The following is a 21,472-nucleotide window of genomic DNA, read 5'->3' on the forward strand; positions in this document are numbered from 1 at the left end:
GTCTGCGCCGATTTTAAAATGAGCAAAGGTAGAAAGTAAGAAAGAAAGGACCCAGTAGGCGATCGACATAAGGAATAGAGCTACGCAGAAAGTCACAAAGGCTGGGTCGCGGATTGCTGTGCGATCCAGGATGGAGCGGACACTATTGAGGGCCTTGGTGAATATCACTGGATGGGCCATGTTGCAGAGGCCTATCAGAAGCCAAGTTCAATACCGCATCAGCTCAACTATTTTGGAGGCCATGTCATCCGCAGAGCATTTAGAGGATCATATTGAATGCTTTCTCTTTGATTTACATGCTTGTTCATTTTTGCTTGCTTCGTCTAGTTGGCTCCAAGTGCATATTAACCTCACTGTGAGTACCAAAACATGTGTACTCTCCCTGCATCAGTGAACAGGGAACCCTATTACGTATTGCTCTCGCAGAATTACCATCCAGAAGCATCGCCTCGCCAGCCCACGCCTAACCCGCCCCCTGCTCGTTAATAGACAGGGATCGGGACACAGATTACTTGGCGTAACGATTCTCCCGCGGTCTATGTAACATTGGACGGACCACGGTTGATTGAGACCGTCGGGCTGTGCCGACTCCCTAAACCTAGTCGCTTCATATCAGTTGTTGTAGTCTACAAACGTTGATTGCTACCATAACATGTAAACCATACTACGTACATCCCTGCTCTGAACCAGAGCACGTCTATGTCTCTCGCTCTGGCATGCGTAAGATATGTTAAGCCATGCCCCTTCTTAGAGTCAGCAGCATACCCCTAGTATTATATACCGTTCACAGAAAACGCTACACAGAGAAGCCATACTAAGTGTATAGCTTGTATGAATGGACAAAACTTAGGGTCCCGTCGAAGAAACAGACCAAAGTACGCCAAGGGACGGCAGGTGGGGTGGAATGCTACGTGAAACGCACGACCAATAGAATCCACTGACCAAGATGACCACCCATTACAATTAATTTATTTTAAGTGACCGGAAGACCGACCGAGAGGGCATTAGCTCGTAGTGACCCACAGAATGATAGCCAATATGGTGGTATCCATGGGTGTATTGCCTCGATAACCATTCCGAAGTACATCGCACGCAGCTCCACCTAGTCTCGACGACCGCGCACTGATTCGGTCACCGTGAAGGTCCTGACCTCCCGAATGATATGAGTTTGACTCGACTGACTCCCTGAGTCACCGTCGGATATAGCTCCAGAAGCAGTAACCGTTGTCTCATACGTGTCCTTGACTGGGCTTACTGGTGTAAGCTCGTGAACCTCACTGCCATGAAAAGTGGATTGATAACGCAACGAGGATAACCCATGTCGCTTTGTTGATGCCATATTGTAACTTGTCAATCCATCAATGCGCATACCTGTGGAGCGCAAGCTATCCATGAAGGGTTTGAACTGTGGGGAGCAGGCAGTTACGACACTCAAGCACTGGACAAGCTGAGTCGATACGGTAGCCGACCAGGTATCGAACGTAGGGTCTTTGGAATCAATGGTTCTGTTCACATAGACAAGTTGACCGATAATAGCAGCGATCACACTCCAGTGCTCGATCAGCGATCCACTAATAAAAGTGTGAGTCACGTTCGGTATTACTCACAATATGCGAAGCCCAAAGATACTTGCTAAAGTTCCTTTCTTCGCCCAGTGTGCCTGGATCCCAACAATAATAAGAAGGGCCTGGATGATGATTCCCGCCTCGGACAAGATATTCGTGGCTGCAAGATAATTCCACCAAGCGCCCTACATCTCGCATGTTAGCGACATTCATTTGGGCTTCATACAGAATGCCATGGCATACAATGTTGAAGCATTGCCCACTCAGATAATCCCACGTTCGAGGCGGCGTGCACTGGAAGATAGAGGCGATGACACTTGTTACTGCCCACAGCACTATGAAAATCTCTAGCCCGATGGCAATGCGACGGTCGGATGTAGCTGGTGTCACGCTCCAGATGAAGTGGATAAGAGATAACTTCGAGAAACATATAGACGAAATAAAGAGAATAGCAGCAGCGTGTTGGGACTTATAGGACATGAGCGATTGCTCGAAATCGAGAAACAAGAACAACCCACCTTTAAAATGCTGTCCACAGCTGCGCTTGATAACCCACCATAATGTTCTCCATATCCATGAGCTGTCGCCATCGACATGGCGAGGGACTGCGCTGCGCAAAGTACCACCGAGACAATACTGAGGTAATCATCTAACGTCCAACGTCGGAAGATCCAGTACTTGGTGCCCAGCCGAGTGAGAACGCAAAGGATGGCCGTGGTCATAAGGAACCAGGTCACAACATTGACCGTGGGCTTCCAGTTGTCTTTTGCAAGCCTGCCCATTGCGCGTGCGAAGGGGAGTGTAGATCATTGAGAAATGAGAGACGCTGGCAAGGGCTTTTTACGACGCCCAAGGATGAGAGGTAATCGTGCCTCGTAACATCGTCAACCAAACATTCCACCAGCGAAGCTGTACCACTGCCACGGATAGCAAATTTAATAAAGGTGGAAATTACACGGGTCAGGTACACAAGTCTAAGACAGGAGGAGGCCAGCGCCTAGAAAGCCACTGGCTTGCGACGTGTTTCCCCCAGAGGTTATCGACGGTGGACGGCAACAAGCCCTTGTCTAGCCAGAACGTTAATTAATGAACCACCCTAGAAACAAAAGAATCTAAGAACTTTGCCAAATTACCGGAGACCCGTCTGGGCACTCTAGGTACATACCATGTTGTTCCGCCGTCACATATGTAGTGATATGATTGGGCTGATCCAGGGACGGACATGCAGCTAAAGACGCACTTGATTCTAATCCTTGCGATGTCGCAACAAAATCAGTCCACATGTTAAGGTTCCCCTCCTCCAAGTTACCATAGTCATCAAACTGGTTACTTGGCGTATCATCGCTTGTAACCGAAGCATTGACTCTAGTCTCCTCTCTTTGTTGTGGTCGGTTCTATTTGAGAGAAAGGGCACCGAAGAAATTTCCACCCCTGTATGTACATAGTTGTTACTCTCTGTCGGTGCGGGTTCTTTTCCAGTTGAAGCAGAAAATATCTCTTATTACGGACCTGCCTTCGTTATGCTATATCTCTTTCCTTTGCAATAGCATCTGCTCCGCTTATAACAGTTTCCGTTGTCTATTTTACTGCACCCTAGCCTACGGATTATCTCCACAATGGGCCACCATGAATTAAAGCAGGCTCCTCCTGCAGCATTACACGAAGTAGACGGCTCATCCCAGGACAATCTGGATGATATCAATCTGGCCCGCATCGGAAAGCGCGCTGTCTTGAGGGTCAGCTTTGCCCATCCCACTCAAATATCATCGGTCTAAACTTACCTGACATTCATGATTTGACTTAGAGAAATTTTGGTTTGATGTCAATTCTGGGCTTCAGTTGCACAATCCTCATCACCTGGGAGGGTATAACCGCGTATGTTTCTGTCTTCATACATTCCCCCTTATTTCCGGTTGTTGCGACTAATGTTGGGAACTGTGATAGGTTATTCATACAAGGCTTCCAGAAGTATGTGGCAATCTCCCGTTACAATCTCCAGGAAATAGTTAGATTTTAACATGACAATTGCAGTGGTGGCCCTGCTGGATCGGTTTATGCCTTCCTCTTTGTCTGGATTGGTGTCACGTCGACCTTCGTTGTATTATCGGAGCTCGTTTCAATGTAAGACATCAAGTTAAGATTCCAACCTTTGGTTGACAACCTGCTAGGGCTCCAACAGCTGGTGGACAGTACCACTGGTGTTCGATGTTGGCACCTCCGTCGGCCATGAAACTCTCCAGTTACATCACAGGTGAGTCCACTTGGCGGATTTCATTGGAAGGGCTTCGACCCAGACGAGAGCCTGAAGATACTGACAACGGATGCTAGGTTGGCTTACTGTTATTGGATGGCAGGCGACCTATGCAACTGCCATTTATCTTAATGGAACGTATATTGCAGCAATGATCTCCCTTACACATTCTGACTACGTTCCGCAAGCATGGCATATGACTTTGTACTCTTATGCGACTGCGTTAATCGGTCTGGCCATCAATTGTGTGGGAGGCAAGCTTTTGCCGCGGTTTGAAGGCACAATTCTCATTCTCCACATCCTTGGTTTCTTTGCGATCCTGATCCCCTTAACCTATATGGCCGACCATAAAAACGCCAAGGAGGTCTTTACTCATTTCATAAATGAAGGGCAATGGCCAACCCAGGGTCTCTCGTTCTTCATCGGATTAATTGGTCCCGTGTTTGCTTTCGCTGGTGGTGATGCCGCGGTTCATGTATGTCACTAACCTCCGACTTGGATATCCTTGCCCAAAATATTGCAGGCTTTTTAATCTCTAAGATCTAAAAGAAAGTGCTAATCGATCCACTTCTAGATGGCGGAAGAGATTTCCAACGCTCCTACCTATGTGCCTTGGTCATTGATGCTCACTGTATTGATCAACGGAACCCTTGGTTTTGCCATGCTTCTGGCCTTGCTCTTTTGCCTGGGGGATATTGATAAAGCCCTGAATGATCCCACGGGACTGCCCTTTGTGGGTATTTTCCTGCAAGCAACAGAATCTATCCCAGGGACAGTGGTCATGGCTTCTATTATCATCGTCTTGTGTTTCTGTACTTCAGTAGGCATGCTTGCATCAGCATCGCGTCAATTCTGGTCCTTTTCCCGGGACCGTGGAATCCCTGGCTGGCAATTATGGAGTCAGGTGAGTGACTCGAGGCCAATTTTACATCACAGCACTAATGACTCTAGGTCACCACGCGCACAGCAATACCAACATATACCGTCGTTTTCACTACAACTATCTCGCTTCTGTTGAACCTTATCAACATTGGTTCCGACGTCGCATTCAATAGTCTGGTGTCTATGTCAACATCAGGCCTCTACTTATCATACATGGCTGTTGCTGGTCTGCTCCTCTACCGCCGTTGCACTGGCGGAATCATGAATAGGAACCACGGGAACCGGAGCTCGGAGGCTAAGATCAACACGGCCGGCGCTCAATTAGTCTGGGGCCCGTTCCATCTTCGCGGCATTGGGGGCATTGTCGTGAATGCCTTCTCCTTAATATACATGTCCATTGCTACCTTCTTCAGCTTCTGGCCTCCGAACAATCATGCAGATGTACAGTCGATGAACTATAGTGTGGTAGGTACGCTAGGGACGATTATCCTTAGTCTGTTCTATTATTTTGTCCGGGCGAGGAGGATTTACTCCGGGCCTGTAGTGGAGATATAAGGTTGGTTGGTGGATGCAGAAAAGTATATGTTCTATGGGGTAGCATGTTTATGTATAGGGGTTAGATCGCAGTGACTTTAAGGCATGATCTCAAAACATAATATTTACAGTTTCTGGAAGAAGAATTATCTAGATTATGAAGTTGAAGCGAACACGCCGTCGAATTAGATATGAAAACATGAACGACTTCTTTACATGACACTATAGCGGCCCATCCTCCTTAACCGTTTCCCATCGAGATAGAACAATGTCGGTACTGGCATCATAAGCACCGACAAGAGCCCCAACAGCGACGTCGCCCAACTAATACCTAGATGGTCATACATCGGGGTAGCGAACAGAGGGAAGCCTGCAGCGGCCATGGATCGAACGAAGGCGCTCACTGACACAGCGCTGGCAGCATAAGGTGTTTACACATCAAGAATATAGTTGAGACCCATTGTGTATATGACTTGAATACCCATCCGAATCGGAATACTAGCTAGGACTTGGGGTACTCAAGTGATATGAGGACTGCTGGCCCATGCAAACCAGAATAGTCCTGGCGGTCACACAGCGGCGCCGACCATCATGGGGATCAAACGCTCTTCCGGGGCGACTTTACCACACCCTTCCTTGTATTTGTGTTTAAGACGGAAGACCGTTGTTGTTGATATGGTCAGATTGCCACAGACGACGCCTACAGCTATGCCCAAAAAGGGCAATACGCCCACATTGGCACTCCATCCACGCTGATCCTGAAATGAGATAGGATACTCCTCAAAGAAAAGGATATAATGCCCCGTATACTAGGGACATATACAGTGTTGTTAACGGGAGGATTGGCCCTGAGGCCAACATAACTTGTCATCATTAGTGCAATTGTGGCACTTTGATCGCAATGGCCTTACCAAGTGGTTGTGCCAAGTACTTCATTAGGAATTCCCTCCAGTTCATATGGCTTGCCAGTGCTTTCGTATTTGTTTGCCCTAGCTCGTCCCTTATACCAGAAGAGCATTCACGAGGCTGGAATCGGCGCAGCAATGTGGGAGCATGGGTTTCAGGCACGAATATCATACCAAGAACCCAGTAAACCGCCCCTTGGATAAGAGTCAGCCAGGCTGTCCATCGCCAGCCGAGATAGCTGTTAACGATGCAGCCAACCACAATTGGGCCCAGAACGGGGCCAGAGATTGTCGCGTTAGAGTATATACATACGGCAATTCCCCGTTCCACTGGACCCCAGATATCCGCAAGAGTGGCACCAACAATCGAAAGCGGCGAACAAGCAAACAGACCACCGATGAAGCGGCAGATTACAATAGGAGGGAGGTTCTGGGCCACGGACACAGGCACTTGAAAGATACGGAAGACAATCACAACAAGCATCAACGGTAATCTACGTCCATGAATGTCATGGGGGAGGAAACAACGGTAATGACCCATTTCTTCCCTCTCGACCAATTCCTCGGTTTTCTGAGATAGGAAGTGTGGCTAAATCCTATGAGCTACTCCTTGAAGTCGCTCCTCGGGCGTCGAATGACCCCGGGGTCATTTTGCGCACAATTCCGTCACAGGCTCTGTGACTCCGCTGACCTGCTACCAATGGTGCAAAGCTGCAGCTTAGTTCTGAGAAGCCTATTGGCAATAAATACTTGCTGCCCATTATTCTTGTGGGTCGGTGTGAAGGCGCCAACTTGAGGCCAAGTCGATCTTGGCACCACAAATCGTTTGCTAAAATGAATATCGAAGCCATTGGACTGGTCACTGCATCTAAAACTTCAGTATGTACGGGGCATGTGCCACATAATACTAGGGCATATATCAAGCCGCGAAAGGTGAAGATGTAATTACTATTTACTTTGGAGGCCAACGGACATCTAGTCATTTTTAGTGATAGTCGTATCATAGGTACGACAGACACTTCCTACTACTTCTGTTATGCTTGTAACAAGGTTAACAAGGTCACTATGATTCGATGAATGTAAGAAAGATATAAAACGAAAAGAAAAAAAAAACATACAACAGGAGGGATTCGCTGGTGGTCACCCACCCAACTACTAACCTCCCGGCGTGTGGCTTAAACGCGGCCAGAAGTCGGGTGCCTGCCGCCCGGGTGAGCTAGCGGGTGAGCCGCTTTACCGTCGCGCGACCTCGGGTGAGCTTGGGTGAGTGCACAATAGATGGGGTGAGCGGCTGGCCGACGCTCACCCGAGAACGCGCGATCTCGCGAAAACTTACCCAAAAGCGAACCTTATTACCCACTTTGCTTCCCTTCTACCTTATCTATTGGATAACACCTTTGCGCTTTAAAAAGCAGGCGTTCCTGGCCGCCTTGCATAGCCACAATGGCATTTACGCCCAAATTTTGGACTTCATCAGAGTAAACAGGCGGCAAACAGACGGCCACTAGGTCTTCTACTTCCCTTTTACAGTACTAGGAATAAGGCGACCTATTCCTGCTACTTCTTCAGAATACATGCCCCAGAGTCGAAACTTAATCTTGTCAGAATCCTATGCGGATCTTATGTTTTCTCTTTTGAGACCAGTATAGCCAATTCCTTGCTGCAGTTCTCTCTTATATTATGAATGATTTTGCGGGAGTGTACCTGGTGGGTTTGCGATTAAACACTTAAGAGAATTTGTAAATATTACTAGTAACTTATATTATAGCAAATCGATTAAGATTATCTCTAATCGATTCTCTATGTAATAAATAGATAACTTTAGGTATCTAATGATTTGATACAGCATTGGAAGTATAATGGTAAAACGTATTTCCTTCTATAAATCTATATTTTGGTGTCATATACCGATTATCGAAGTACTTTTGCAGTTATATAAAGAAAGACTTTTTACTACTACATCACCGATTCTTTATTAAATTAGTAGCAACTTAGGACAGTACATAGAATCAAATAGTATATTAGTTAAAACTACATGACGGCAAATGGAGTGCCTAAAAGGGCCGGAGTGACTGGACCTGTCTGTTAACAGCGCGAAACAATTCTTTCTACCAAAACATCAAGATTAGTGTAATCAAAGCAAAGGCGTAAATAACAAATACAAGAAAGATAGCCTACTTCCCCAGTGCACCAGTTCCTAGAATCATGCAGCTACAGCTTGTTCTGACTATCAGTCAATAGCTCCACCCCTCCACCCGCAATGCACACTTTGCCCGTTTCAACAACTCTTGTCTGAAAAGTGACTGTTTTACCCTCCTTCCACAGTTCGGTCCGGAAGGTCTGTCCAGGGAAGACACTCTCAATGAAGCGGCCCTTGATACTCTTGTATCGGCCATATTGTTGGAGGATATGTTTCCCCGAAATACCAAAGAAGCAGAGACCGTGAAGAATCGGGGCAGGAAACCCAACAGCCCTACCAACAGCGGGGTCTATATGCCCCAGATTTTAATCACCACTCAGCCGGTAGAGTGCCGCCTGTTCCTCGGAAGTTTTCTCTTCACATATGAAATCCGGCGCCCGTTGTGGGGGATTGTATGTCTTTGAGTTGCTGAGACGGGGCTGGGTTTGGCCGCCAAAGCCACCAGCATTTTTCACGAAAAGAGAGACCTCGTTGTAAAATGCATCTTCCCCGGTAGCCTCATCGCGTGTGATGTGAGCCATGGTCACAATGGCCGCTTTTTTCTTGTCGACCACCTCAAGGAGTCGGCTATGCGTAACGAGCTTGCCTGCAGTGGGAATAGGATATTTGCGAATCTCGAGGTATTGCTCCCCATGAACGTAGCCCAGTGGGTTCCACTTGGGCAAGATATCTTTGAACTCGACGGGCAAGCGCGAGAAGAAGGTTGGAATCGTCCCAAAAGTTGGTACCGGCTGAAAGTTCAGATCCGTCTCGAGAACAAGAGGCAAATCATTCCGTTTGGCCGTAACACCGAGGTCTTGAGAATACGCGTCAGATGTCTCCCAGAGCTAGTCGGGTGAGGTATGTGTGAACTCACTGTAAAGAATAACGTCCTTGTGGTTGTATTCATAAATACCGCCCCGGCCACGAGCAGCCTGCCCGGCCTCTATCTTTTCCACGGCGCGCGCTGTCTTCAGGATTTCCTTGAGATGTCGATGCCCTGCAGGTCCGTCCTCAGGGTACGAACTGCCACGCTTGTCGAAATTTGCAATCCTGTCCAATCCTGCTGGCACTGATTGGTCTGGCCGATAGGATACTGGGGATCCGGCACTCCTTTGAAGCCTTGTGCGTCCTTGCCAGCCACCGTTGACTTCATACACTGCGCCCGTTGATGGGAATGGGACGCGGTCGGAGCACAACAAGGCAACCATAGGCGCGCAGTAAGCAGGTTTAAGGTCCTTCGGAAAGCCTGGCATGATGGAAAGAAGATTTGGAGTGCTTGTGGTGGGAGCAATCACGTTCACGATGATGTTGTCCTTCGCACCCTCACCGGCAAGAAATTCTGACAATCCTACGAGTCCGCATTTCTGGCGAAATCAAATCATTAGGCGTTAGCATATCAGGGGCCAACAGGATTTGCAATGTATTTCGGTCGTGAGAACCTACCGCCGCTGCGTAATTTGCCTGTCCGAAATTGCCATATATCCCACTCGTGCTAGTAATGTTGACGATTCGTCCATACCTTTGCTTCACCATGTATGGCCAAGCTGCCTTGATGACTTCGTAAGTGCTATCAAGGTTGACACTGAACACAAAGTCCAACTCTTTCTCGGTCATCTTGCCGATGGACTTGTCCCTGACCGTTCCAGCATTGTTGATAATAATATCAACACGCCCATAAGCTTCGACAGTCTGCCTGACAATTTCTTTGCCATTCTGTGCGGGCGCAGTGACCCTAATGGCATGTTGACCAATCTCATGGATATCAGAAACGACAGGGGCAGGATCCTGGATATCGTTGACTACTACCTTCGCTCCCAATTTAGCGAGCAGCAATGCATACTCACGTCCAAGACTAAGGAGAGATACCTTTAGTAAGAGTTTTAGTCAAATGACTTCGAATCACTCACCCATTTGCAGCACCGGTAACAATGGCGACTTTTCCATGCAAGGATACTCTCTTCCCTTCCTTGTTATAGTCTTCTGGGAGGTCGGCCGCTCTTCTTAAGATGGATAAAACATCTGATGTACCTCTTGGGTATTCTGAGTCTGCGAAATTGTTTACTTCGTCCCATTTCTCAAGAATCGCCCCGGGTGTGAATCTCTGATCAAGTCTAAGCCCAGCACCCCCGGCCCGCTCCCATCGCAATGCGTGGCAAAGTTTGCCTCGCAGATAGTACATAGACCCAGTGGCTCTTGTGTTTAGCTTATGGGACAGTGATGCCACCAAGCCTAGAGCGGCATCACGATCGGGTTTCTGATATCCACTTGGGCCATCGAAAGGGGTCCCAGTCACAATGACTGCAGCCAGAATGTTTGCGCTCACACCTTCTTTGGCAACAGTCTCCACAAAACCAAGATGTGCGTAGCTAGAGACTGTCGTAATACAGATGTTAGCGTCGAACCTCCCGACCGAGAGGTACTCGCGATGCGTTTTTGACAGGAATTATGTGTTCACTTACTGGCATATGACAAATGTTCTTCGTGGTTAGGCAGCTCGTAGAGACCAGTGGTACTGATGAAGCGGCCAAACTTATGCTTTCTGAATATCGGCCAGGCGGCATGGACGGTCTAGGATATAATGATGACAACCGTCAGCAATCCCTGTGCTTGTCGGGCAAATTGAGGTATTTTACCTTGTACAATCCCTTGAATGCTACTCCAAAGTCAGAACTCCCGTCCTGAGGGTGAAAGCCCTTAAATCTCCGGTCATGTTCCGGGAGCGAATTGTAGATAATGATGTCCACTCGTCCAAACTCAGCGAGAGCGGCGGCGACAGTTTGGTCCCCGTTCTGGAGCGATGAGGAATTCGCAATTGCAATACCTCCAGTCGCCTTTATATCCCTCGCGATAGTAGTTGCCAGTATCTGGTATCATGTTAGACCCATAACAGGACACTCGTTAGTGAGGAATGATATGTAGCTCCGTACCTCGTCAGTGTCGTGGACAACCACGTTAGCCCCTGCCGATGCAAAAAAAGTGGCATAGTTCCTCCCCAGACCATGCCCACAACTGGTAATGATGACAGTCTGGTTGCTGAAATGCTGGAGCGCCATGGTGGATGTGTTTGTGCGTGGAAGAGCGACGAATGCGGCGTATAGACCGTGTCTTTAGTCTACTCACGTTTACTGTATTTCACGGTTCGCATAGTAAGATATAAGAAAATCAGTGAACCCTGTTGTGGCTCCCTTGCTGTCAAGATCTGTTCCCCTCGATTCACGGCTCTCATCCATACTTCGAAGATCAATGTTCCGCCGGCCCGTCGGAAGCTGGCTCAGGGAGCAGCAGGCGACCAGCCGGATGCCTTGCCGAGGAAGCAACTTATACTAACAATACACCCAGATCTGGTCCATTCCCCAGATTTTGGGGTAAAATAATGGACAAGTCACTTACCAATATAAGAACATTCCGAAGCTCCGAGGCATCGGCTTCCAGAAAACACTCGAATGTGCAGATGGCTCATGCCGAGCACTCGCTCAGAAGTATGACAACCAATACGTAGAATATTTACAATCATATCTATTCAGATTGAAATCGTGAATTTTCGCATGTATGCTACTTCTGTCCTTATTTGACAGCAAATAATCAAGCCTTCTTCGCACATCATGATAGAATGTCCTCTTTTAGGGCAACTCCGCACGGACATGTGGCGGGATCTCTGGCGGAGAAAGGTCCCGGGGACCCTATCATTCAACCAGCTCCTTCAGGAGTCGAAGGCAGCTCTGCCAGAAGCAGAGTTTATGCTCAAAACAGGCTTATTATCACAGTTCCAGATGGTGGATCCAGTGGCAACTGGCTCGACACAAGAACAAGACAATAACAAGTAGAATACTGAACTTGGTGAAGATAAAACACGAGCGAAATAGTGGACTAGTTCATTACGACTAAATCACTGAGTTATATAAAGATGAGGCGTAAACCATCAACGGCGGTGGAACATGGCTATAAGGCTGTACGGCATAGCCGGTGATACGGAAGCTGGTAGGGGTGCAGAGAGACTGAGGGTGGGCTTTAGAGGTTAAGCTGTAGATGTAGAGCTATCTTGTGTTCTTTTGTTTTATCTGCTATATACTGTTATCTTACTACTCCCGCAGCCACTGCAGGCAGTGTTCTACGGAGCCGCTGGACGGCTCAACCTTGCATGGCGGCCATGTAATATAGGCATGCTAGGACAGGATAATGACGACTACTACTACTACTACTACTACTACTACTACTAAATAATCACTGAAAAGATTCCTTTATTCAGAGGTAGGTTTTCGTGCCTGGTATATGTTTAAAATGTGAAATCCTTGTGTCTGGTTATTAAATGCCTCAGACTTTGCATTGAAGAGGAGTTGATGAATCCTATCGGGCGACCAGCCTAGGATGCGGCTGAAAGGTGCAAGACTTAGGGACTCCATGCTCTGTAAAAACGCCAAACCGTACCAACGGCCAACCAGCCGCTCTTGGTCACCCTGATGCCACGGGCTGAGAGGCAGTCTAATTTGATGATGGCGGATTTCTGTAAATCCAACTTCCTGCAACTTATTCAATGTTTCTTCACTGCGATGAGCAAGTGGTCGCATACTCTGCTCCGTAGCTAGCTTAAGATTTTGATACCAGTACTGTAGGTGAGACTCCTTGAGCGCCCAATTGGCACACCGGGGCTCAAAATCGATCTCTACTTGTTCGAACCAAGCGCCACGACGAAGATGAGCAAGCACTCTGCGGTAGAGACTGTGCCAGCTGGCCACGCTGCCGCAGCCCATCCGGAGATGTATAACATCCCAGTAGTCTTCTCCCAAGTGCCATGGACTCTCGAAGTCGAAGGGAGCATAAAATTGACAATTCAGTGGATGGTTAGACGGTTGGATGGGAGAAAGATCTACGCCCACAACGGATGCACCTGGGTTCCTCTCTGCCAGGTCGATGGCCCAGAGCCCCGTTCCACATCCGAGATCTAGGATCTTGGCACTGGTAGGGTGGGGGACGTGGATCAGACGGTTTGACCTTATTGCTAGAGAAAAAGCCTTGTGGAGGAAATCAAGGCGGTCCTGCTCTTGTTCATCGCAAGGGACCATATAAACCCCTTTTCGATATCCATGATACATCCTTTGATTTTCGAAGTAGAAATCGTGATTTGGTTTGCTTTCGGTGGCTATTTGCGGATTGACAGATGCCCTTTCATGACCTTCTATTTGTGAGGATAGAACCGGCCCGCCAGGGCTGATTGATTCCCCCTTTCGCATTATATCTTTTGGCATTAAAATATCGACACGATCCACATATTTATTCAATAACTCTGAAGCCATCTGGTCTACAGAGTGGTTGTCTGGTCTCGAGTCTTTTGTGGGCTGAGCAGTTATTATGACCTCGAGACTCATCATATTTCGGGGATGCCCCACATGATCTCTTTTATCCATGGCCGACAAGTAATGAAGAACTGAGCTAGACGACGTGGCGACAGCACTTTTCGCTTTTAATACCATCGGGAGACACGTTCTCTTGAAAGTTCGAAAACAAGCGTCGAGTCGGGGGCGAATCGATAAAAGAAATGAGAGGAATAAGGTTGAAAATCTGAATCCTCCCAAGGTTAAATGAATTTCCTTTAAACTAGGGGTTTTGTCGGACCGCTGAATACGCTTATGAGCTAGTATCACCAATATCATGAATAATAATGCATCTGCATTGAGAGTAAGGTCTCTAGCTTCCTGAATCTATCTAGGAGAACTGAATAAAAGGTAAACAGAATGGACTAAAGTAGGACCGAGCGGCTGCTGAATAATGTATAATCTGACCCACTCTGGTCGACACCTCAGTATCTGCGGTCAGATGTTGAATATCTAAATAAATCAGTGAATGTTGCCTGTTAGGCAAAGATGAGGTCTCGAATGTTAACTAAACCAAGCATCTTGATGAAATCTTGGTGGTTTTGGTCAGGGAGAAGCTTAGTCATTCTGTCTGCAAGCATTTCGGCTGTAGGAACCCATTTGATACGGCTCCATTTTGAACTTCCTGGCGAAGCCAATGTCCATGAATATCACCCACTTGTCGGGATCGACTTGCACCCGTGAAGCATATGGCTGATCTCTTGCACTATCCGGGTCTCATTTGCTTTGTGGGAGTCCAATTCTTCTAGAATTGCTGGTGGCCATCTAGAGGGGTCCTGAAGCAAGGCATCCGATTTGTGTTTGGGTAATCCGGGTTGCCGATTTGATCACGAGCAGTCTATCTTGCTCAATGGTTGGATTCCTATCGCCAACCATTCCTGCCTTGCAGACACTAGATGGAATATTTTGAGACTGTCATAGCTATGACTGATTGCTTTCTGTTTCTATATCAATTACATAAGTTTTGTATGGAGAGCTTAAATTTATGTTCAGCAACTGGTGCTCCCTTGAGGCATCCAGGCGGGCTCTCCACCGCCTGGTCTCTATTCTTGCGCCTTCTGCGACTCCTGCGTTTCTCTGCACCCCCAACCCCCGGACAGTGAGCATTCTTACTGGATGATCCGTCCAGACCAGCTCCACCCACAATGCGTCCAACACGGCTAAGCATATGCATTTGATCGGTCGACAAAGAGTCAAGTCGATTGTCGAGCATCCCATCGTCGACGGGCTTGAGGGCTAACTCTGGAACCCATTAATAATAACCTGTCGTGCTTATCATTGGATAAGTAGTTGTTCGCATACACAAGCTGGTGGTCTTGGCTGCTCTGCATAGCCACAAAAGAATACTGCCGGCAGGATCGGCCGCAACGAGGATTGCATTGGTTGGTTGGTCAGGACGTCTTTTGGTTCCCTTTTCCCTTGCCGTTTTGTGGTTTCATTTTTTGGACAAAATAGAGGGTACGATATTGTGACAGTATAATTTAGATGTTTTGTTGACATACCTAAAACTTCTAGCGTTCCCAGAGAATTATATTGCGCAAAATAATTAGTTCCCTTTTTGTTGAGCTGCCCGAAGATATTAGTTGAGTTTAGTAAGCGACGATAAGCACGTGATGCACGTGATGTTGCTAAGGTGCTCCCTCCGAAGACTCCTTCGAGACGGATTAACTATAATCCATATTCACGTGGCCCTTAGTTAGACGTTGAATAGGATCGTCAACCTGGATTAGTCAACCTATCAACCACTCACATCAACAATTAATAGAACTGTGTCCGTTCTTCAAACCAAAAAGAAAGGTCAATGTCGGATCCAGCACCTACTATATCTGTACTACCGGATCTTTTGAATTTCTACTCCATGTCGTCAATCAGGTGCCAAAAGTTCTTACGACTATTATAAGATGTCTCAATACGCAAGACCTGACACCAGCAAAGCGAGACCCATCGGAGGGAAGCTGAATACATTTCGGGAAAGCTTTAAAGCCACATGCGAGGAGCTGGGACTGACTGCGAGTTTGGATGCTATAAGTCAATTTGATAATGAAGGTGAAAATCTACTACTTAGCTTTATTGTACCGCGTTCTGATCGCTTTCAGATCTTCAGAATTTAGTGCTCGACTTAGTGTCAGCATTGCGAGCCATCCCAGATATGCGAAAACTCCCGTCCGCCAATGGTCGTAAATACCTCCTGAGCGACCTTCTTAGACTGAACGCCGTGATTAGTTCTGATGATTTCGTGGTCGAACGTTTCATTCCTTTATTGAGAGCAGTTTTAAACCAAGAATCGGAGGATCACATCTGGGATAGCATATACTCTACTGTCCGTGAATCTACGCCCCCCCCAAAACTGGTGCCTTTCCTCAATCAGACACCATTTTTGCACACCACGAGCAGCATCGTTAACTCGTCCGAACACCGAAAACATGTGGACACTGTGTTGAAGGCGGAACTGGGGTCTATCTTTCTCGATGTGCCGAATTTTTTTGAGACCTTTTTCAACTCCGTAAACGGGCATGAGACAGCATGTACTACTCTTTTGCAGCGATGCAAGACAGGGGATAATCCATTGTATTGTGATGGGATTGGCTGGTGCGATTGGCCCGCTGACGCTCAAGAGAAGGAAGTTCTGAAGTGGATAAGTGGAAAGTTCGATCTGGTTAGAAGCTTCGTCGCGGAACAAAATCCCAGTGCTTCTCTGTGCAGAACTGTCTTAGCCCAGCCAGCACAGCCACTACAAGGCTCTACAGCCGCCCGGAAACTGGATATCGCGATAGTCAGCAACTCGGAAACTATTCCCGGGCAAATACCTCATTGGTCACGTATTCTGGTTCCTGGAGAATTGAAAAGTAATCCAGAAGCTGATACAGTCTCGAAAACATGGCGCGACTTGGGTAGATATGTGCGGGAAGTATTCACTACACAAGACACGCGTCGGTTTGTGCTGGGTTTCACTCTCTGTGGATCCATTATGCGATTGTGGGAGTTTGATAGGGTGGGGGCCACTGCATCCGAGCCATTTGATATCAACAAGAATGGGCTGAAGTTTATATCGGTAGTTACCGGCTACCTATTATTGGATAACGAGCAGCTAGGATATGACCCCACTATTATGTGCTCTTCAGATGGGACGCGCACTATCGAGGTTATACGTCATGGGCAGCCAGAACGCCTTATCCTTGATGAGCTTATGAAAAGGAGTTCCTGTGTTGCTGGCAGAGCTACAACTTGTTGGAAAGCCCACCGTGCAGGGGGTGAAGCGAATATCCCCCTTGTGGTTAAAGACTCTTGGCAGTATCCTGTGCGGGATGAAGAAGGCGTGCTACTTCAGAAAGCTTTGGAAGGGGGAGTTACTAATGTCGCGAGGTACTACTCTCATCAGACTGTCGAAGTGGGAGGGAAAATCGACGATGTACTCAGAAATATCCGTGGAGAACTTGATTTGATAAGTGCTAAGCATCATAGGCCAGCATGCCTTCGGGATGAAGGAATTACAAGGAATGGCCGTTCTATCGGTAGTATGGCTGGTCGAAAAAGATCTTCCAGCCGTACCGGCACTGAAATACCACCACCTAAGAAACGCACCTGCTCGAGTTCCCCGAGCAAAGATAGAGGGAACTGCGACGAACAGAATCGAGTACACCGTCGCGTGATTATCCATGATTACGGCAAACCACTTTATAAAGCTAGCTCTCTTGTTGCCATGCTCACTGCCTTCGACCGTTGCATGGTGGGCTATCATTCGCTGTATATTAAAACAGGGCTTCTACAGGGAGATATATCTACAGGTAACCTCATGATGAACGAAGACGATGATAATCCTTCTTGGCCTGCATTCCTCATCGATCTAGATCTTGCAGTTCAAGAGAGACGCGACCGGCCTTCAGGAGCATGGGGTAAAACGGGAACGAGAGCTTTCATGCCCATAGGGCAGTTACTAGGCGACAAGTTGTCCTGGGTACATGGACTAGAATCCTTTTTCTGGGTACTCTTCTGGATTTGTATCCACTACGAAGGTCCTAATGAGAAGAGCTTGGTTATCAGGGAATTCGACGAGTGGAATTATGTGAGCATGGAAGAGTTAGCCAAGCTCAAACTAGGAACTGTTTCGGACGATGACATTTTTGAAAGCACCATGGACAAGTTTACAGAATATCATAAACCACTGAAGCCATGTGTTGATGAGCTACGAAAGGCCGTATTTCCGAATGGCAAGATACGAAGGAAAGGAGATGAGAGCCTTCTCTCTCAGATGCGTGAAATAGTACAAAAGGCACAAGATGCTTTACAGGAAGCGTCTTTATAACATACAACTTCTGTCAGGGTTGAAGGCTTGTACTAATTAGTTTTCCAAAGGAAATACGGAAAAAGGGCTACTGAGAGCTTCATAGCCGGGTTGTAGATCAGTTTTGTCTGCCTGGCCTGCAGCAGTGGTAGCTTGAATGGCCACTGCACGAATTCCTCCGAATAACGGCTCACCTGGTCATAATGCTCTCTTGCAGGGGCCGAAGAGGAACGGAAACGGACTGAAGGGGAACTAAACGGGAAAAAGGGCGCAACTACCGACCATCCTTTGGATTCTATTCGAGTGGACCACAAATTGGTCCCAAGTTGGCTGTGCCCCTTCGGATACGACAAATCCTAGAGGCCCGATGTCGAAACACTGTCGGACTCTTGATTCAAGCCATGCAATGCCAGAATGAAAGCGAGGGTTCACTAAGGTCACACCATTGTAACCCTTGGACGGTCAACACGACATTGACAATCTGGACCACCACTGCCCGACCGTGGAGCTGCCCCCACAAGGCCAAGACATCAGCCGGCACGTCACCGATGTGAAACTTTGGTAGAGCTTATATTACAGCTGCTGGATGCACGCTGTTCGGGCTTATGGAGCTTCTAGGGCACTGTTTACGATCACGGCATACTAGCCAGCAATGAAAAAGCTCTGGGACGATGTCTAGAATTGATTTTAAGTTAGACCAGGGAGAGATGGTATTAGTAAATATATGAATCAATGAACTAGGTCCCCGGAAATGTTAGTAGTGAGTAATGAATAGACGAATATCAATATTTACCTTACTAGAATTGACAGTATATCTTGCACATAGCTCTCAAGCAAATATCTTTCCACAGCTCGACCATCTGGTACCGTCGAGCGGCCTTTTCAAGGCGAAGTTGAGCAAAACCCTCTCCCTTCCGTGAACAAGCTGCACAAAGGCAGGTCCATCTTATCTCCGATCATCATCTGACTAAGGGATGAGTCAGCATCCAGAGTTGGGCACCCACCCCGCCTTAGTGTCAATACAATTTGGTCTTGCCCCTCCAGTAGTTTTCACGCGAACAGTCTTTTACCCAGGAACCCCCGATCAGGATAACTGAGGTAAGCTACAAAAAGAGAGGTGAGTAGAATGAGTTCAATTTTCGGAATTAGGTGACTGAGCTTTTACACTATTAGTAGATGGCCCTGCTGTCAACAACCAGCTGATACTGACTGGATACTGGACGTTCTCGACGAGCTAGATAACGCGCAAATGGATGCCCTGGCATCTTTTCTCGAACGAGCAAGCTGGACAGAAGACGGCGAAAATCTGTATTTTTGCAATGACACAAACCTAGAACCCATGTTGATAAAGGCTGCAAATGATCTTCCAGACTATCTTCGTGGCTACGGATTTCAGGCTTGGAAGGTTCTGGGAAGAACGAGGATACAGGCAACGAATGGATACATCATTCCTATAACTATAATTTCCAGCCAACCCCGCCTGTTATCCGAAGTATCACAGCCGCTTCTGCTTCCGCGATCTCCGGTGCGCTTTGATAAGGAGCCTCTGATTACGCCAGCACTATACCTGATTCTCGCACTCCCTCCCGCATGATCATTGTTAATAAAATCAATTCAAGCGCTTGAAACGTCAAAATACTGGCTAGGCTGTGGGTGATGTACACCTTCCCCGGGTTGCAATACCTGCTGTTCTGTTTGCGACGAACATGAGGGCGGGTTGGTCAAGTTCTGGAATGGGAAGACCTGCGGGTAGTTCATAGGAAGTATTGTTGATGCTGGCTGATGAGGGAAGACCTGCGGGTGATTAGTTGGCGTCATTGTAGCTGCCATGGGCAACGGGAAGACTTGAGGGTAGTTTGTTGGCGTCATGGTTATAAAGGTCGGAGGGTCAGCCCCTGTCATATTGCAATTGTATTGAGACGTATTCGAGATTATTGGATCCATATCGTGTTCCCGTTGTCTGTTAATAGACGCCTGCTGCATAGAACAACGCATCCCTGTTAAAATGGGATCCCCATTTGGCGATAGACGGGCACCATAAGGCGCTGTGTTTTGCGCAATTCCCTGAGTCTCTACTCCTTGATGACTTGTGGGCATTGTAGCTTGATAATACCTTGAGGTTTGGTTCGCATTTGGCTGAGAATTTGTTTCAGACGGGAATGGCTGGTTCTCTTTAAACTCGTCAGTTACTTTATTCCCTACTAATATAAAGTATCCATACCGTAGACTCCACTCCTTTCCAATGTATGTGACGAATGCTGTGCTGCATTATGACCATTTGCGTATTCACTTCGCTGCATTCGAGGCGTACTTGAATGTTGTGCCTGTGAGAGTCCATGCTCTAGGACTATTTGTAATAAGCCTTGGAGGGGTGTAAAAATGCTGTCGATTTCCGCATTTGCGGAGGCATGCAAACCTCTATGCAGTGCTTCAACGTCGATACCTTCTCGCTTCAAACGCTCTAGCATTAAGATCCGGTTCGGTTTGTGTGCTGACTTTGGGACATCTTTCGTCCATCTATATGACGGTTAAAAGCTAGACACCAGCGAATGGGTAGAACCTACAAAGATTTACTGCCATAATCAGGGAGGATGTACAATACTCCCAAACCGCCGAGATCTTTCGCTAGTAACTCGTATCTCTCTCCGTGGCCGACCCACTCCCGAACCCTGTTGCGAACCACATCAAGTGAGTCACTACTCGAGCCGCTGTTCAGTATAACTTGTGCTATAAATTCGGCAGCGCTAAAATACTGGTATTGGCTTCCTGGCTCTACCCATTGCTTCAGTCGGTAAAACATGACATAAAGGAACCTGAGGCGGATCTTGTATAGATCATGCTGCCTCTCATGGTCAACTGTCAATTCATACCACCTGGCAAGAGAGTTACCAGGATTGCTTGTGGATGGACGTAGCGTCCCAAGGCTATCCTGGGGCCCGTGGGTATGTCCTGCGTCTTGTACCGGCTGTATCTCCGGGAACAAAGTTTCGCGCTTATCTACTAAGTCTTGCACGACTTGCGAGATATTAACTCGGCTGAGAGGACGTGCAACAGTTCTCTTGACGGCAGACTCGCGGGAGGGCCCACGTATGTCTTTGGGGATATGTCGGCAGACGCTTTTTACGGCTTTAATGATAGTCTAAAGGAGGCAGAAATTAGCGCACGAGTTGGAAACAGGGAGGAATGAATACCTTGTCTTTCCAGTCCCAGGAGGAACTATCCAGCCGAGTCTTACCCTCAATTTCCGCACGCTGACAGGCAACCAGTACATTTTGAGCCAGTTGTTTACTCTCGACGACACCCATAGAGTCGATGATATTATGGTGTTGTATGATAGAGCGCTTGGAAATGAGTGGGGTCACCGAAGAGTGGAGAGCTCGGCGGGCAATTAATATGGAAGGCGATGGAGCTAGCCAGTCGGTCGAATGATGTTCCGGTATTCCGGTAGTACGGCTGGCACCTAAACTTTGACAATAACAACATGGTTATTAATTCGCACCAT

At 47.5% G+C, this 21,472-nt stretch overlaps 9 protein-coding genes across 9 annotated transcripts; 3 read left to right on the forward strand and 6 right to left on the reverse strand.

The window, feature by feature from the left end:
- Positions 1–918: 918 nt before the first annotated feature.
- On the reverse strand, positions 919–2,512 carry BDV38DRAFT_179833 (uncharacterized protein). Its single transcript, XM_032052058.1, has 4 exons — positions 2,084–2,512; positions 1,809–2,033; positions 1,608–1,750; positions 919–1,547 (listed from the first exon to the last, which is right to left on the reverse strand). The coding sequence occupies exons 1-4, from the start codon at positions 2,345–2,347 to the stop codon at positions 1,103–1,105; spliced, it is 1,077 nt and encodes a 358-aa protein (XP_031909904.1). The 5' UTR covers positions 2,348–2,512; the 3' UTR covers positions 919–1,102.
- Positions 2,513–3,181: 669 nt separating this feature from the next.
- BDV38DRAFT_274039 (amino acid/polyamine transporter I) lies at positions 3,182–5,253 on the forward strand (the record flags this gene model as incomplete). Its single annotated transcript, XM_032057777.1, has 7 exons — positions 3,182–3,301; positions 3,370–3,440; positions 3,597–3,686; positions 3,734–3,816; positions 3,894–4,291; positions 4,391–4,720; positions 4,768–5,253. The coding sequence occupies 7 exons, from the start codon at positions 3,182–3,184 to the stop codon at positions 5,251–5,253; spliced, it is 1,578 nt and encodes a 525-aa protein (XP_031909905.1).
- Positions 5,254–6,105: 852 nt separating this feature from the next.
- BDV38DRAFT_286463 (major facilitator superfamily domain-containing protein) lies at positions 6,106–6,678 on the reverse strand (the record flags this gene model as incomplete). The annotated part of the gene is made up of 1 exon (XM_032060675.1): positions 6,106–6,678. One exon carries the CDS (start codon positions 6,676–6,678, stop codon positions 6,106–6,108), a length of 573 nt encoding a protein of 190 aa, XP_031909906.1.
- A 3-nt stretch (positions 6,679–6,681) lies between these two features.
- BDV38DRAFT_179836 (uncharacterized protein) lies at positions 6,682–7,258 on the reverse strand. The gene has a single exon (XM_032052059.1). The coding sequence runs from the start codon at positions 7,139–7,141 to the stop codon at positions 6,734–6,736; it is 408 nt and encodes a 135-aa protein (XP_031909907.1). The 5' UTR covers positions 7,142–7,258; the 3' UTR covers positions 6,682–6,733.
- Positions 7,259–8,642: 1,384 nt separating this feature from the next.
- Positions 8,643–11,372, reverse strand: BDV38DRAFT_286464 (uncharacterized protein; the record flags this gene model as incomplete). The annotated part of the gene is made up of 7 exons (XM_032060676.1): positions 8,643–9,133; positions 9,194–9,683; positions 9,763–10,171; positions 10,227–10,692; positions 10,779–10,887; positions 10,953–11,183; positions 11,247–11,372. The coding sequence occupies 7 exons, from the start codon at positions 11,370–11,372 to the stop codon at positions 8,643–8,645; spliced, it is 2,322 nt and encodes a 773-aa protein (XP_031909908.1).
- Positions 11,373–12,557: 1,185 nt separating this feature from the next.
- BDV38DRAFT_274041 (class I SAM-dependent methyltransferase) lies at positions 12,558–13,409 on the reverse strand (the record flags this gene model as incomplete). Its single annotated transcript, XM_032057778.1, has 1 exon — positions 12,558–13,409. The coding sequence occupies one exon, from the start codon at positions 13,407–13,409 to the stop codon at positions 12,558–12,560; it is 852 nt and encodes a 283-aa protein (XP_031909909.1).
- Positions 13,410–15,589: 2,180 nt separating this feature from the next.
- On the forward strand, positions 15,590–17,991 carry BDV38DRAFT_286466 (protein kinase family protein; the record flags this gene model as incomplete). The annotated part of the gene is made up of 2 exons (XM_032060677.1): positions 15,590–15,734; positions 15,785–17,991. 2 exons carry the CDS (start codon positions 15,590–15,592, stop codon positions 17,989–17,991), a joined length of 2,352 nt encoding a protein of 783 aa, XP_031909910.1.
- Positions 17,992–18,824: 833 nt separating this feature from the next.
- Positions 18,825–19,574, forward strand: BDV38DRAFT_179873 (uncharacterized protein). Its single transcript, XM_032052060.1, has one exon. It carries the CDS (start codon positions 19,220–19,222, stop codon positions 19,562–19,564), a length of 345 nt encoding a protein of 114 aa, XP_031909911.1. The 5' UTR covers positions 18,825–19,219; the 3' UTR covers positions 19,565–19,574.
- BDV38DRAFT_257230 (uncharacterized protein) lies at positions 19,009–21,344 on the reverse strand. Its single transcript, XM_032055598.1, has 5 exons — positions 21,162–21,344; positions 20,535–21,109; positions 20,192–20,487; positions 19,144–20,141; positions 19,009–19,087 (listed from the first exon to the last, which is right to left on the reverse strand). The coding sequence occupies exons 1-4, from the start codon at positions 21,273–21,275 to the stop codon at positions 19,585–19,587; spliced, it is 1,542 nt and encodes a 513-aa protein (XP_031909912.1). The 5' UTR covers positions 21,276–21,344; the 3' UTR covers positions 19,009–19,087; positions 19,144–19,584.
- Between the last annotated feature and the right edge of the window lie 128 nt (positions 21,345–21,472).

The sequence above is a fragment of the Aspergillus pseudotamarii genome, assembly GCF_009193445.1.
Source record: "Aspergillus pseudotamarii strain CBS 117625 unplaced genomic scaffold BDV38scaffold_61, whole genome shotgun sequence".
NCBI lineage: Eukaryota > Fungi > Ascomycota > Eurotiomycetes > Eurotiales > Aspergillaceae > Aspergillus > Aspergillus pseudotamarii.